This window comes from Podarcis muralis, chromosome 5 (genome assembly GCF_964188315.1).
Source record: "Podarcis muralis chromosome 5, rPodMur119.hap1.1, whole genome shotgun sequence".
In the NCBI taxonomy this organism is placed as follows: Eukaryota; Metazoa; Chordata; class Lepidosauria; order Squamata; family Lacertidae; genus Podarcis; species Podarcis muralis.
The window spans coordinates 78,286,190-78,302,430 of record NC_135659.1 but is presented as its reverse complement, the minus strand read 5'-3'; the positions used below and the strand labels follow the sequence as shown (position 1 = coordinate 78,302,430).

Genomic DNA, 16,241 nt, shown 5'->3' with positions numbered 1-16,241 from the left:
TTCCACTGCTGCAGCACTGTGATCTCAGCCATGATTTGGCTTTGTATGTTGCCCAAACCTGAGCTCATGATTTGTCTCTTCCAGGCGAACCATGAGCTGTAAATCCAAAAATCAAACATGGTTTGGTTAAGTGTTGTATCAGTTCATAGAAGACAGCATTGGTGCCAACTCCCTGGGTGCCTGAGCATCAACAAAATTCCCTATGAAGGGACTGGGCACCTACAAATTTTGGTGCCTGGGCCATGTTGCATGGCACCCACAGCCCTCGGCACCCATGGTCGTGGGGCCAAGCTGGCACTCTTGGAAGAGATAGTGTTGTGTTTAGCACATTGGACTTCGTCTAGGAGTGTGAAAGAAAATTGTTTCAGTTTGCATTTAAATGCCGTTCACACTTTCTGAAACAATATGCGAACTGAAATACAGCCGTCCTTCGAAATTTACATTTTTTTGAATTTTGCAGTGTAGTTCTCTAGCTTAAAAAAAGTGTACTAAAATGCACAAACCAGGGTAAAAATTGTCAGGAGCTCATCCTACTCTCGAGTAGAACCTTGGCAGAGAAACATGCTCGACTGGCATGTTCCCTCCCTCTTGGTCAATCGTTCGGGAGTTTCAAAAGCTTTCTTCTGCCCAAACATCACAGCGACCAGTGCCAACAGACATCGGCACACTTAGGGATCCGCAGAATTTGCGCACCTTGCGTGACAGACCTCAGCAACTCAGCATTTTGGCTAATCTACTTTATTTACATATAAACACACACAGAACACTGCAACATGGCTCCCTCTCTCTCTAGCATCAGACAGCAAAGGACAATAGTCCCACTTCAAAGGACAATAGTCCCACTTCACAGAACACAGTAACACAAACATCCTGTCTCCGTCACTTCCCACTCTGTGGAGTCAAAACATACACCATCATGTGAAAGACAACAATTCCATGACTGCAATCACACAGCTGGAATTCTAACAAAAATGTGCATAAAAATTAGTGGAAATAACATAGAAAAATACAGTGGAACCTCTGAAATTTACTCAGAATGCTAAAGAATTTTTCTAAGGATTTTTTTAGAATTACAAACTGATGTGGATATGTGGCAAAGCAAATTTAAACTATGGACAATGAGAAAGGGAGTGAACCAAAGTTGACAGTTCCTTGCATCCCTAGTTTGCAGACAGAGCTATATATATCAAGCGACCCACCTGCTCAACTGCTGGAGAACTGGAAAAAACATGAACACTAAAGTCCTGTCATGCACAAGCTGCCATTTCAGATGCCAGTGAGGCTCATTTGAACTGTTTAAAACAGACTGTTGGATAACTGTGTTAGTTTCTAACATAAATTTAATGTAAAGAACAGACCGTTAAATGCCTTTTAAAGCAGCACAGCAAAGGTTATTGCCAGTAAAGGAGGGAACACAGCATGTTCTATATTCCAACCTTCCCACCCTCAGCCAAACTCACAATGCTGGCAATTACAGCTCCTGCAGATGATAGCATCATTACTTCGATGGAAAAAGTACAGGTGATGTCCTCCCCCTTGCTGCACCAGTGAAATATACTGTACTACACAAGTGAAATGCACACAAATATTGCAGTATATCAGCGTTCTTGTTATATGTGTTTCCCCCCCTTTTTTATAGTCGCTATATTCCAATATATTCCCGTCACGGGGATTCAAACTGCCGACCTTCTGATCGGCAAGTCCTAGGCTCTGTGGTTTAACCCACAGCGCCACCCGCGTCCCGTTCCTTTCCTGTACAAAGGTAATTTCTCCTTTTAAGATGCACTGGAGGAACCCCAGTTATGAAATTATCCTCCTGGGAAAGTATGGACAGGCTCTGTCTCTCCCCCTACCTCCCATTTTTTGGTAGTATTTAAAGGTTTTATTAAAAAAAATAATCGGAAGATGTTTTATGCACTTAGTAAAAGGTAAATGTAAAGGACCCCTGACAGTTAAGTCCAGTTGCGAATCACTCTGGGGTTGCGGCGCTCATCTCGCTTTACTGGCCGAGGGAGCTGACATTTGTCCGCAGACAGTTTTCCCGGATCATGTGGCCAGCATGACTAAGCCGCTTCTGGCGAAACCAGAGAAGCGCACGGAAACACCATTTATCTTCCCGCCGGAGCGGTACCTATTTATCTACTTCCACTTTGACGTGCTTTTGAACTGCTAGGTTGGCAGGAGCTGGGACCGAGCAACGAGAGTTCACCCCATCGCAGGGATTCGAACCGCTAACCTTCCGATCGGCAAGCTCTAGGCTCAGTGGTTTAGACCACAGCGCCACCCGCGTCCCGTTTTTATGCACTTACCCGAGAATAAACAACATTGAGTCCAGTGGGATTCACTTTTGAGTAAACAAGCTTAGAATTGCAGTTCATGCCTGCTGCTTTGGGGGGGGGGTGATTTTTCATGCCCACTAAATGCTTCAAATGTGTTTATATTGTATTTCCTCCCCTTTATCTTTGGTTTATTTTAATGGCTTTTTACTTGGTATTCTGGTTATAGTATTTCCAAGAGGAAAGCTCCGGTTTTTCATTTAATCTACCACTTGTGTGAATCATCGGCTGAAAGACTGCTCAAGGTCATAGTGGTGGTGCAAAAATCAAGTTAGTAGCTGCAGCTGCATTGTCTTCCAGCACGTATACCCTCTAGTGCTGGGGAAAATAGGTCCTAGGGCTTGATTGGCTAAAGGGAAATCTAGCAATCTACCTTCCTGTGTCTAGGCCTTTTGGTATATAAAAAACCTGGCCATTGACTTGGTTCTGGGGTCGCATTCAGATGAAGGATCATGTTGCTCTGTAACCATGTTTGTCCGGATGCAGTTTGCTGGTGCTCCTGTGATTCTAATGGTTGGTGTTAGGATGAGGCAAGTAGTTTTGGTCTGTACCTGAAATGTCGGAAGGGTCTTTCGTTTCTTAAACCACAACTTTAGTATAAAAGGGTTGTCTTTGCTGTCTCTTAATAACGCATTTGTCTTTATTGGTGTGGTTCCTTCCTGTAAGCTCTGGCACCTGCCTGCTTTGCTTGGTCATTGCTACTGAGTACCTTGGGGGCTTGGAAGGCAAGGAGTGGATCATTGTCTCTTGCCTGGCTGAATCCCAAAGGGTGTCCACAAACAGATCTGAGTGTTCCCTGACTCAGATTTGGGGGGGGGGGGCTTTTCAGGGCTGGTGGCAGTACTAACAGGCAGGGGTGGTTTTCCCTGGGCATTATTTGGTTAGCTAACTCCCTCCCTAAGCAGCCTCCAAATCTTGCAGATGCATTTTGGGATTCTGTGTGGCTTGATATTGTATCTCTGCTACACTCCCTTCTGACACTTCCTGTCTTGTTGTGTGTTTCTCTTCTGGGAAAAGAAATCCTCGCTTCAGGTGCAAACAGTCTTGGGTGACCTCCAGCTACACACCTGCACTTTCATTTGTTTTATATCAGTTGTTTGCATTCAGCATTAAGCCCTTCCAAGGATATGTCTGCTGTGGGAAGCAAAATTTGCTGGCAAAAGCTGCCAATCCCCAATTAGCCATGAAAAGCACGGGTGACTTTGGGCCAGTCACTTCCCCTCAGTCTAACCTTCCCCACAGGGTTGTTGTGAGGATAAAATGGAGAGGAGGAGAACTATATACGTACAGCACCTTGAGTTCCTTGGAGGAAAGGTGGTATATAAATGCAATAAGCAAATAACTACCGGTCCTTTTTTTCCAGTAGACAAGTTGCTTGTTAGGAGAGGGAGCTTCTTCAGAGAGCATGCCTTCCATGCTTCATAAGAAATTAGGTATTCTCATTTTACACTGAGTGAGCAAGGTAAGCCAAATGAATGAGATCACCTAGCAAAAGAAGGTTGTATTCAGTGCAGTGCTATGCGAACTTTACGTCAGTGGAAGGATTTCTGCTTGCGCAGTGGACCTCTTCCCCTGGTACAACCTCTAAAGCTGTTCTAGGGGTTTTCCCAACCCTCTGGAGCAGAATGGTAAAAGGTATGGAGGGAGGAGAGCGGGGAAGTCCCATTGTACAAGCAGAAATTATTGTTATCATGGGATATGGTAGTTGCATACCACCCAAAGACACTTAAAACAATACCCTTTTCACACTTTAGATTAGATCAGATTTATTTCCAGTTCCAGAACCAGCCTTTACAACCTCCTTCAAGTGTGTTTATTCCGCCAACCAAAAATACTACTTCTTTTTTTGCATATACATGTAAATCTGTGCAATGCTTGTCCATCTATGCTGACTGTATAGCACATGCCCCTTCTATTCCCCTGATATTGGAAGCATGTGTCTCCATGGTTTTCCTCTGAATGCAGTCGCTGTATATTTACTATAGTTTATAAAACCTGGCTTAGTGTCGCATTGATGCAATATCTGCTCCTCCACACCCCACCTTTCCTTTTCTCTTCCAGCTTAAGGGGGATGGGAGAACAACTGGTATCTTAGAAAAAACAGAGTTAATTTAATGCACTGTTTTTATGTTTTCAAAAAACCAAGAAGCTGATAACTGAAGCACCCAAGCTATTCCTTCCCGATGTTCAGCATGTTCTGGATAATGGAGCATTACTCTGAGCACCATCCCATATTCCCAGTAAATGAACTTACTGTTGTACATGTTGAAAGTTGACTTTGTTTCTCGTAAGGTGATATTCAGTTTTAACACTGCTTGTGATTTACGGAGAGTAGCTCATTGCCAGAGTTCATTAAATCCCAAGCGGGAGATGAGAGCAATGGCAAAGAATATTTGGCACCACTGGACAGAACCAACCCATTCAAAACTCTCAGGTTCCTTAAAATCTCCGCAGCTTGAGGGATCCACACATCTCAGCCCCAGAAAGAAGCATGTATAGCTGAAACTGGGAGTAAATAATATTTTCTTTGCCATGCTGATCTTCCACAAACCAGCAAATGCTTTAAGGCTCACAGGTGATACTTTTCTTGTTCTGCCTCAATAGCTATTCTGAAAAAGATGGGGTACAGTTGCTCCCCCTCTCAATTCACTTTGCTGTCTGCAACACATGCTGTAGCGTATACCCGTTGTTTGGCTTGACCCCTTCTGACCTTTTGTATCTTGGCACTGGAAATGCACTAGGTCTTTGGCAGAATGCTGTCAAAAGTAGAGGGGGGACTCTTTTGTTAACACAGTGCCAAATCCTGCTTCAACATGGAACAGTTTGTTCTGCTAAAAGAATGAGCCAGTTCAGTGAGCAGAACAACTCAGAGCGGCAAACCAGCATATTCAGAAAACTGAAAAAGTGTTTGGCTATAATGAAGTTGCCTTGAAACCAAGCTCTTAAGAAAAAGAGGGGGAAATAATTGATATTTTCTAAGGGGACAGTTCTCCCCCCCCCCCCCATAGTCATTTCAGCTAACCGTAGCATGAAATACATCAGAAATAAGTTGTGCATGCATTCAGAATAAGAACGGGCTCTTTTGTTATTCCCAATCTCAACACTTTGCAGAAAGCATTCAAACTTTTCTAACTTGGGTGTGCCAGACCTTCTGGTTCAAACCTCTGTGGTGTGATATAGACAAAGCGTGTGCAGTTAATGAATGCCCACTAATAATTGGTATGTGTAATTTGCATTTAAAATGTGACTAATTTCCATGAATGTGGCGGATGCTAGGATCTGGCAATGAATGCCCCTGTTGCCTCATGTGAAATTTCTGGCATGGAGGCTGCAAATTAAAAGATCTTAAGCTGGCTATGAAGTTGTAGCCCAGAATTCTTTCTTCTGAACTGAACTAAGCTTCTTGTGCACCTCCGCAGAAGGAATTAGTTTTAATGCTGCTATCAAGATTGTCCTCTCATTTGATCGGTGTTATAAAAGCCAGTTGAGTCACCTGGATTTTTGTTATTGCTTATCTTCAATGTTCTGAAACTTGAAACTGATTGTGAGCAAAAAAAAAAAAAGTATCACAGCAGATTTTTTTTAAGGGAGGGTGGGTAGGAGGCAGCAGTAATAAGAGATGCAGAGCACTTGTTCAGAGAGTTTGTTAACCTAAGCTTTGTAACCCTGTACCTGGTTGTAGGATGGAAGGGCGAAATACTCAATCAAATGCCAATAGCAAAAGGTATAGAATACTGTAAGCAGAGGTGAAGTTTTGAGATAAAAGTTGGGTGGAGGGAAAGAACGTTGGGTCTGCCCACAATTCCCGAGAGCCTCTGCATTAAAACAGTACTTGTTCTAAACCAGAAGTTGCGTCAGAATTGCCTTTCAGAAACCGCAGGAGGGAAGAGTGCTCTAGCACTCAGGTCCTGCTTGCATAGGCACCTGATTGGCCTGTGAGAACAGGATGCTGGACCACTGCACCAGTTGCATCCTCCAAACCAACCTCAAGGGTAGTCCTACAGAGAGATGCAATTACAGATCTATGCAAATGAAAGAAAACTGAAATTTGCTACTTTTCATATTGTGCTCTACAAAGAATTGATTTAACAAGAGCAAATAGAGGCGAGCAGCTCCTAAATATTTATGCTGCATGGCCCAATTGGACAAAACGCATCTCTCAACAGTTTGATCCAGATTAAAAAAATAAACAAATCTCCGTTCTGCCCTGGTTTGGGAAATGAATGTGATCATTCACTCAACTGGTCTTTCTGCGCCCATAAACCATCCAAGCGTTTTGAAAGCCAGGCAACATCTACAAAGCACAATTGAAGGATGGGCACAATAGAGCCATTCTTGATACTGATGCAAACTGCGTGAGGCTGTTTTACAGATTAAAATGGCAGCAGTTCCAGTGTTTACATTTTGATAGTATTAAGGGTACCATGAGTTCTTAGCAGAGCTGAGAGGAATTGCCTGCACACAGCAATTATGTCACATACACTGGCTCCTTTAAATGACTGTAATGGTGACAAAGCAGAGGAGGTATGTCTTAGAGAGTAAATGCGTCTTTTGTTTTGTTTTTTAACCTGATCTGCTTCTGAGCCACTTTGTCCATTTCAACCTGTAATTCAGGTTCTGAGATGCTCTTTATGAACTGAAGGTTCATAACTTTATGAACTGTGTTTCGCATGGGGAATCTAAAAATTGCAGTTCAGTTAGGCTTGCCACTTGGTTGCTTATTCCCCCTGCTTCTCTCCTGATGTAATTTCTCGATTCTTCAAACTGGAAGCCCTTAGCTCTCTGAGAGCAGATAAAATGTTTGAACAAAGGAGCTACCTCCATATAGGTGATTGTCCAAGCTTGTCTTGTGATGTCAGGCCTTAGTTTACTCGTCAACCTTATTTTTCAATTTAGTTTTTGGCCTGAAACAACATTAAGATTTCAGCCCTTCACCACTTGATCACCCTGGCAACATGTTCAGTTGGTAGATCAAGGGATAATTAAGCTGAATGGTGGAACTACTGTGCAACAGTTTGGCAAGCGCCGATTACCAATGCAAGGGAAATGCTATTGCCTTACTTACTAGAAGCATCCTCAGATGTCTGGATGTAAGCGTGCAAAGCTGCATCTCCTGCCCACGATTGGTCTCCCCTTCTGAGTACTTAACATTTGAGCTTCTACATAGGACCATAGCAAATCTTCAGGCATTGCAGAAATATTGCAACGAATAAGGACGCAGAAGTGGTTTCTTATTTAAAAGATTCAAGTCTTTGAAAGTGGCGCAGTCTATGTAGAATTCCTGCAGTCTCCGTATTCTTAAAAACAAGAGCATGGATGAAGAAGCTTTCTGAAATGCAGTTGGATAAAAATCCGTTACCAATCTTCCCTCTGCAAAGTAGTTTCAGAGGATTATTGGACGTGTTCTAGCATACTCAGTTTATGTGGGTTGATGACAGCTGAACAGGTGTGGCAGTGGCTCCAGGTAAATTGGAAGCTTCTCCTGAAGTACACCCCGAAATCTTTTTTTGTAATACAAAGATTCATGAGCAGATAAATCAATGTTGGAATGGTCCTCTGCTGTTAATGGTTCTCTGTACAGTATTAGCAAACAGTGATCCAACCAGCTCGGAGACATGTTTATCAATGCTGTGATCTAAAGATGCCTATGTGCCAAGTTTGCGTGTGCACCAGGCCTTTCCACTTTCAAACCCGGGTGCAGGTGATAGAAATGTCTGAGGACATTCCATGTCTTAGGGCTGCAGTTTGAAGCCTCAACCCGACCTCTTAAATTATGCCATTCCCCCACTTAATCTAGTTGTGCTGCTGTGATTATCTTTGTTCTAGTCTGTGAATTTTGTTGGGGATTTTCGTGCAGGTTTTTTTTTTTTAATGTTATCGTAAGTTGCCTTGGGGTTTTTTTTAATGACATGAAAACAAATACCTACAGCATTCATGTCAAAATTATGGCTCATTTAGTGTCCCTTTAATTGGATGTTGTTTGAAAGCAGCACTTCATCATAGTTTGTTTCTAAAAATTAAGGTTACAAGGAATTTCTCAGCCCACACGCCTGCCTATATTTGTGTCTGTGGGTGTTATAATGTAATTATAACTTTAACCGGCTTAATACTGATAATTTATTTGATTTTGTTTTATTTATTAGATTTATATACTGCCCTTCATCATAAGATCTCAGGGTGGTTCACAAGATAAGGATACAAGGTAAAAGCACAAATAAATAGTTAAAAAAACAACAAAATAATAAACCCCCTCCCACAAATGCATTTAAAAGGCTTCCTTACCACCTCATGGGAGGGCACAATGCTGACCCACTCATACACAGTCTATATTTGGACAGGCCTTCCATATGGTCCCAGCAGAAGTAAACTTTTCACAATATATGGGTCCAGCTGCTTATGGGTGCTGCAGGGAATCTGCCTTTGCAATCTGTGCCAGTTGCCACTAGCATGGCAATGAGTGTGCCAAGCAAGCTGTCACCAAAAGCTACCTGTGGATGCTGTTGGCACTTCTGGGGTTATTTAGTACACACACATCCATATTCAGAGGTCAGAGGACTTGATCACTCATGTCTTAACTGCCCTTTGCTTAATATTCTCCCACCCTAGTTGTGTAGGTAAACTGGTACTGAAAGCTCATTAGAAGGAAAACCTTATTGAGTATTCAGTGGTCTTAAGAATCTACGCTCAAACATGGCACATGTTCAGTTTTGGTTGCTAAGCAAGCCTTGGGTGAAGATCACACTTTTAATCTTCTAAATGTAGACTTTGGCATTGACCAGACTGAATGTTTTGCATTAACAACCCTGCCTTTATTAATTATATGAAAACAAGCCATTTACAAGCCAGCCGAAAGGGACTGGGGCACTCTTACCTAGCGGTACTTATTTAAAACTTAATTACATTTATGTATAGATAGCTTACACTTACCCAGAGTTGTGCTTTCCTTAATAAGTGTTCCAGGGCATCAGAATAACTTGGGTAGCATCAGCTATAAGACAGCCATGAGCTCTGTAGGGATGGAACATCTTAGAGGACCTCTAATATTGTTTCTTAAAAGATCTTATGGTACTTTACTTATACCCTCCCCCTTTCAACTTAGCTGTCTCAAAGTGTAACAGTTAGTAGGTGTGATGTTAAGTGGATTTTTTAAAAATGAAATTTCAACCTTCCTAGAATATAAATAAAATCATAGTACGCAATGGCTAACACCATCCGAACATAACTGCTGCTGTTAAATAAGATTATTTTAGTGAGATTAGAATTTGGGACAGGATAGGGGCTGAAACTACCTGACCCCAATGCCTATATAAAAGTACAAACAACAGCATTAAAAATAAACTTTCTTTAAAACGAAGTAAAAATTGGAGGGGGGGGGGGAATTAGGTAAGGTAAAGGTAAAGGATCCCTTGATGGTTAAGTTTAGTGAACAATTAGTGAAATTGCCAGACTTAAAAATAAAATAAGAAAGTTTTGAAATATCCCTGAGCAATTGTGATGCTTTTACTGTAGGAAAACAATGTGTAATATAAATTGGCACTGGTTAAAGCAGTTTTAAGTTGTTTATTTTGGAGAAGAGGCCATAGGAAATGGGTACAGCATTTTTACATGTGAAAGGTCCCAGATTCCCCCCTGCTGCGGATTCCCCCCTGCTGCTGCAGACCAATGGATTTAAGATACAAGAAATGAGATTCTGAATAAACATCAGAAAGAACTTTCTGAATGTAAGAGCCGTTCAACAGTGGAATAGACTCCCTTGGAAGGTGCTGGACTCTCCTCCCTTGGATATTTTCAAGCAGAGGTTGGATGGCCGTCTGTCATGGATGCTTTAGTGAAGATTCCTGCATTGTGGGGGGATGGACTAGATGACCCTGGGGTTTCCTTCCAACTCTACAGTTTTATGATTCAACCTTTGGGACCTCCAGTTAAAAGGATCATAGCTTGCAAGTGATGAGGAGGAACTGTCTCCCCGATACACTGAGGAGCTGTTGTCAGACAAGACAGTGCTGGAACATATGGTGGTCTTGGCTCATTGTATGACAGCGTCACGCACTCGTGTTTAAATGAACAAATTCTGAAAATTTAGAAATTGGGTCTAACCTGTTGTGATGTGAAATAAGAAGTGTTGTTCCTGAGCTTGTCTCTTTCGCAACTTGTAAATACATGAGCCCCGTTTGCTTAGTAATCTAAAACATCCTGTGGTCTGCTCAGTACGCAACTCAAGTTGCAGATGCAAGTGTGCACCAGCCTTCTGCAAAGTGCTTATATAACTGTTCTAGAGGGAAAAGAAATGTACAAACAGTCCCTTCGATTACATTTTGTCTGGTGTGTTGTCACTGTGCTTAAACTCCAGCTAACTTTACATGAGAGGGCCGAGCAAATATTAACTTTTTCCTCTGGGAATAAGGTCAGGCTGCCACAGTATTCCAGATCTGGCCTTTTTAGTGGTTCAGCCGAATCAAAACAGCTTTCCCTGCGGTTGTTCTGTAAATGACACACTCATCACTGCTTTTCATTTTGGAGATCTAGCCTTCATGGAGCGCTAAAGAACTTAAGGAACATTTAGTCAATCAGTAACTCTTGTTTAGCAAACCAGAATGTTATTTAACTCCTCTTTCTTTCTTTCTTTGCACTGTGGGGCTCTCTTAAACCTTGCCACATGGTTGCCACTTTACAACCCATACAGGGAAGACCCCTGTGCACATCACAGGGTTATTTCAATTGGGGGTTTCAGTCCCTTGCATTTCCAGTGAAAAAGAACCCAGTGGTAAGGGACACTGTCTGGAATCTTGGAAAACATTACAAGTAGACAGTAGTGGGTCAGTTTCTGCACAAGGTAGCTCTGTATTTTTGTATATCTATCCCAACCATCAGAGTAATGGACCCTTTCCAAGTTGGAGTGATGTCTGAATTCCCGCACAGCTTGTATGTGTGAAAGTGCCATAAGGGTTCGCTCTTCCTTTGCAAAGGTGCCTCTACCCACCACAAGGAGCATGGCATGCAGGAGGCGAAGTTTGGGAGAATTATGGGGTGTATCCACTTTGCATCACCAAAAGTGATCCTTTTAAGGGTATAGAAACTGCATTATGTCTTCCTATTCTGAATACAGTCGAACTTCCGTTTACGTAACCCTCTGGTTATGTAAACTTTGGGATGCGCACATGGTAAACCCAGAAGTATTTTACTGGTCCTCAGGTTGCGGAAACCTTGGGATCTGACCAGACCTCTGGAACGGATCCCGTCCACAACCAGAGGTACCACTGTACATGCATGAACACTGTGGGAATCAGGCAAAGCCCTCTTTAGTTATTCCTATGGATATATCCAGTGCAGTTTAATTATGTTCATGTGCATACATGTCTGGAAAAGGGGCTAGGGAAACTTGCATAGAGAAGCCCTTTTTCTAATTTTCAGCTTGTGTGTGTTGACTTTGCTCAGCTGTCAAGCGTCTCCCCCCCACCCTCCATGTACTTATCCCCTCTAGTGTAAATCAGTTCTGAAGCTTCTCTTTCACCCTCATAGGCATATAAGTTTCTATAAGTTTGCTTCTGCTAATGTTTGTGCGAGAAACCTGTAGCTTATCACCTAATTTGTCCTGCTTCGTTGAGTAATGTGTCAGACATGTATCAACAAAACAAGAAGTGTTTTCCTCCTTTTAAAATAAAGGTGTCTTTGTGACCTGCATTTGCTACAAAAACCAGCATGTATAATCTCTGCAACACCAGTTTCTGGAATTGTTTTTGGTTCCAGCATTGAACCAACTGCTTGCACACTTGGCTGGCCAGTCTTATAGTGATTTTTCATGCATCTAATGCAATTCATTAGATGAATTGCACCCCATGGATGATATCCAATATTAGTCATACTCTGAGTAGACCCACTGAAAATCAAACTTCGACTATTATTCCATCTTTTATTTAGATTTAAAAACTGCATTGTACTTCAATGAAAACAGATATAGTCATCATTACCTGGAGGGGTGGGTAGAGCAGAATCAAAATTACAATACCTCCATGACAGCTTTAATTTGGGTCACTTTAAATCTTTCCTATATTGTAGGTTGTGTTTTCTCCAAAATATCAGCTATGCCATGATGTGTGGCCATCATATCTCTCTCTCCTTAACTCTATAAAGAAAACTGCTTTCAGTTTCTCAGTTGACCAACAGAAATACTGTTTCTTAGTTAACTATCTTATGATGTATATGCAACACAGTACAGTGGTACCTCAGGTTAAGTACTTAATTCGTTCTGGAGGTCCGTACTTAACCTGAAACTGTTCTTAACCTGAAGCACCACTTTAGCTAATGGGGCCTCCTGCTGCTGCCACGCCGCTGGAGCACGATTTCTGTTCTCATCCTGAAGCAAAGTTCTTAACCTGAAGCACTATTTCTGGGTTAGTGGAGTCTGTAACCTGAAGCATATGTAACCTGAAGCGTATGTAACCCGAGGTACCACTGTATATAACTGAGAAATAAACAGCCTGCAGTTGTGCTGGTGAAAATGTTTAGCATAATATTTTGCTGACATGCTATTCTTTTTGTTTCCTCAGATTCAATGGCTGACTTAAATGGTTGTCAAGACTCCTGACACACACATTTTTCTGGGCATCATGGATTTTCAGGAATATAGCCTGCAAAGCAGTCTCAAAAAGTAGCACCTGTCCTCTAATCTTTTATTATCTTCGCTGATTGTAAAAATGGCCAGCAAAAGGAAATCCACAACGCCTTGCATGATACCACCAAAAGCACTGGCACTGGAGGAGTCGCAACCAGGCTCTGTTGGAGTTGATCATGAAGGATCTCAACAGTCTGTTACTCCTGCAGCTCTGCCTATTAGTGACACTGTTGTTCACAATAATCACAAAAATGGGCTGTTGTCCAATGGACATAGTGGTATCTTAGATGGTGATACTTACAGATGTATCTATTGCAATTTTGGCTCTCGAGACATTAATCAGTTCCTTGGTCACCTTGATTCTGAGCACATAGACTTTAGCAAAGGCCCGTCCTTTGTGTGTGTACAGTGCAGTTTCCTGGTCATCAGTCACAAAGAGCTTTCTTGCCACAACGCAGAGTGCCACATTGGGGAAACTGGCTTAATCTGGAATGTCGTGAAACAAGGCAAGCACGTGATTGTGGAGCAAACCATTGGAGATGCCAGCAGCAGCCAGGACCTTCTGGGGGACCTCCCTGAGGAAGGTCAAGACAGCCAAGCTGAAATTATCATTACCAAAACACCCATTATGAAGATAATGAAAACGAAACCAGAAGTGAAAAAAATCCACACGCTAAAAGAAAACGTATCTAGTAAACCGGTCAAGGATCTAGAGAAAAAAGTTGGCGAGCAGCCATTCACCAATGGACCGGTGCCAGTGAACCAATCATCAACAGGAACAGTTAAACCAACACATGTTGTCAATGGCTCAATAATAGGAAATGTACCTGTTTTGCAGGCAGGCCTCACTCAATTTGTGCAGCTGCAGCAGCAGCAGCAGCAACAGCAGCAGCAGCAGCAACAACAACAACAGCTTCACCAGCAGCTACCCACTTCAAAATCCCTTCCCAAGGTAATGATTCCCCTGAGCAGTATCCCAACATACAATGCAACAATGGACTCTAATAGCTTTCTGAAAAACTCTTTCCATAAGTTCCCTTACCCTACCAAAGCTGAGCTTTGCTATTTGACTGTTGTGACCAAGTACCCAGAAGAACAGCTGAAGATTTGGTTTACCGCCCAGAGGTTGAAGCAGGGTATCAGCTGGTCACCGGAGGAGATAGAAGATGCACGGAAGAAAATGTTTAACACTGTGATTCAGTCCATACCCCAGTCCACCATTACAGTGTTAAATACACCCCTAGTTGCAAGCCCCAGTAGTGTTCAGCATCTCATTCAGGCCAGTTTACCTGGCCATTCTGTTGGGAAACCCGAAGGAGCGGGTGGTGTATTGGTTACGCAACCAATAATGTCAAATGGACTTCAAGGGACAACCTCATCTCTTGCAGTAGCAGTCACATCCATTCCAAAGACTCAGATAGCAAAGCCGCCTGCCACTGTGTCAGTTTCTAACACTTCGTCCCCTGTGAAAGTGGTGAGTGCTGCTCCATCACAGCTCACTGCTTGCCCAACTATAACTTCACAGGCCTTCTTAGATCCCAGTATATACAAAAATAAGAAGTCTTATGAGCAGCTCTCTGCATTGAAAGACAGCTTCTGTAGGAACCAGTTTCCTGGACATGCTGAAGTGGAGCGGCTTACGAAAATCACAGGCCTTAGTACAAGGGAAGTTCGAAAATGGTTTAGCGATAGGAGGTACCATTGCAGGAACATCAGAGGTGGCAAAGCTATACATGCTGGAGATAATACAATAATAATAGATTCTGTGCCTGAAATTACCTTCACCTCTTCTCCCAAAGCAACCCCAGAATTAACTTCCACGTTGGCAGCAACACCTGCTGTTCACACCCCAGCCCGTCGGCAATCCTGGCATCAGACACCCGATTTCTCCGCTACAAAATATAAAGAGAGGGCTCCTGAGCAGCTCAGAGCGTTGGAAAGCAGCTTTGCACAAAATCCCTCTCCTCCAGAGGAGGAAGTGGACCGTTTGAGGAGCGAAACCAAAATGACGAGGAGAGAGATTGACAGCTGGTTCTCGGAGCGGAGGAAACGGCAGGTGATCAAAGACGCAGAGCGGCAGAGGGACGATGACGCCAAAGACGACTCAGGGGAAGATGAGGGCTCCTCGGACGACTTGAAAGCTTCCAGTGAAAATGGCTCATTGGATGCAGCCACCAGCTCTCAAACGCCAGGAGAGCGCAAAGTAACCCCTATAAAAATCAACCTTAAGAACTTTAAGGTGACTGAGTCAAATGGCAAAAGTGAGGTGCTAGGCTTGAGTGAAGATGTCCAAAGAGAGAACCCCCGGAAGCCCAAGCTAAGTTCTAAAAAGACTGCTCAGCAGAGACATTTGCTCAAGCAGCTCTTTGTGCAGACCCAGCGGCCGACAAATGAACAATATGACCAAATATGTTCTCATACAGGACTTCCCAGGACTGAGGTGATTCGTTGGTTTGGAGATAGTCGCTATGGTTTAAAAAATGGAAATTTGAGGTGGTATGAGAACTACAAGCATGGTATCTTTCCTAAAGACCTATCGACCTCCAGTGAGGCCAGCAGGGCGGTCCTGCAGGACTATTTCCAGAAGAACAAGGTGCTTTGTGAAGATGACCTCCCAGGTCTGTGTGAGAGAACTCAGATGACTACTCAACAGATCAGGCTGTGGTTTGCTGAAAGGCTAGATGAAGAAAACAGGGGAGTGTCAGACACAGGCAGTGAAGATCAGTCCTCAAGTGTTGGTGAGCCAGCCGGCAGTCAAAAAGGGACAGTCGATGCCTTTTCTGAGGTTTCTGAGAACAGTGAATCCTGGGAGCCTGGAGGTCAAGATGGCAGCTCTGAGCTTGGAGATCCGGAGAGTCATCTGCCTGCCGTTCACTTTGGTAAGTGATTTCATCTTAACTGTTTCTGCTAATTTGGCCCTTCACATTTCAGCATTAAAAAGTGGTTTAAAAAAACAAGTGTTGATGATTAGATGAAACTTCAGTAGGAAATAACTTCCCTCCCCCTTTTTAGAGGGGGCTAAAGATTTCACAGAAATGGAGAGCTGAGAGGTATTTTTTGGGGTGGGGGGGTGGGGATGGGAGATGTTGGCACATCAATGTCCTGAAAGGGAATTTCAGTCATAATGCGCAGCAAGGGCCATTGTTCAGTGGTAGAGCATCTGCTCTGCATGCAAATGAGGTCTCTGGTTCACTCCCCGGCATCTCCAAGGCATCTGAAACCCCGAAGAGCCACTGGCAGCGGTTCTCAACCTGTGGGTCCCCAGATGTTGTTGGATTACAACTTCCATCATC

The 16,241-nt window shown here is 43.1% G+C and overlaps 1 protein-coding gene across 1 annotated transcript in view; it reads left to right on the top strand.

Annotated features, from left to right (window-relative positions):
* The window catches only part of ZHX3 (zinc fingers and homeoboxes 3), a 47,142-nt gene that overhangs the window by 22,605 nt on the left and 8,296 nt on the right, over positions 1-16,241 (top strand). The window contains exon 3 of the mRNA XM_028735002.2: positions 12,884-15,827. Within this exon, the coding sequence (XP_028590835.2) occupies positions 13,031-15,827 (2,797 nt within the window). The 5' untranslated portion in view covers positions 12,884-13,030. The remainder of the gene's footprint in view (positions 1-12,883; positions 15,828-16,241) is intronic.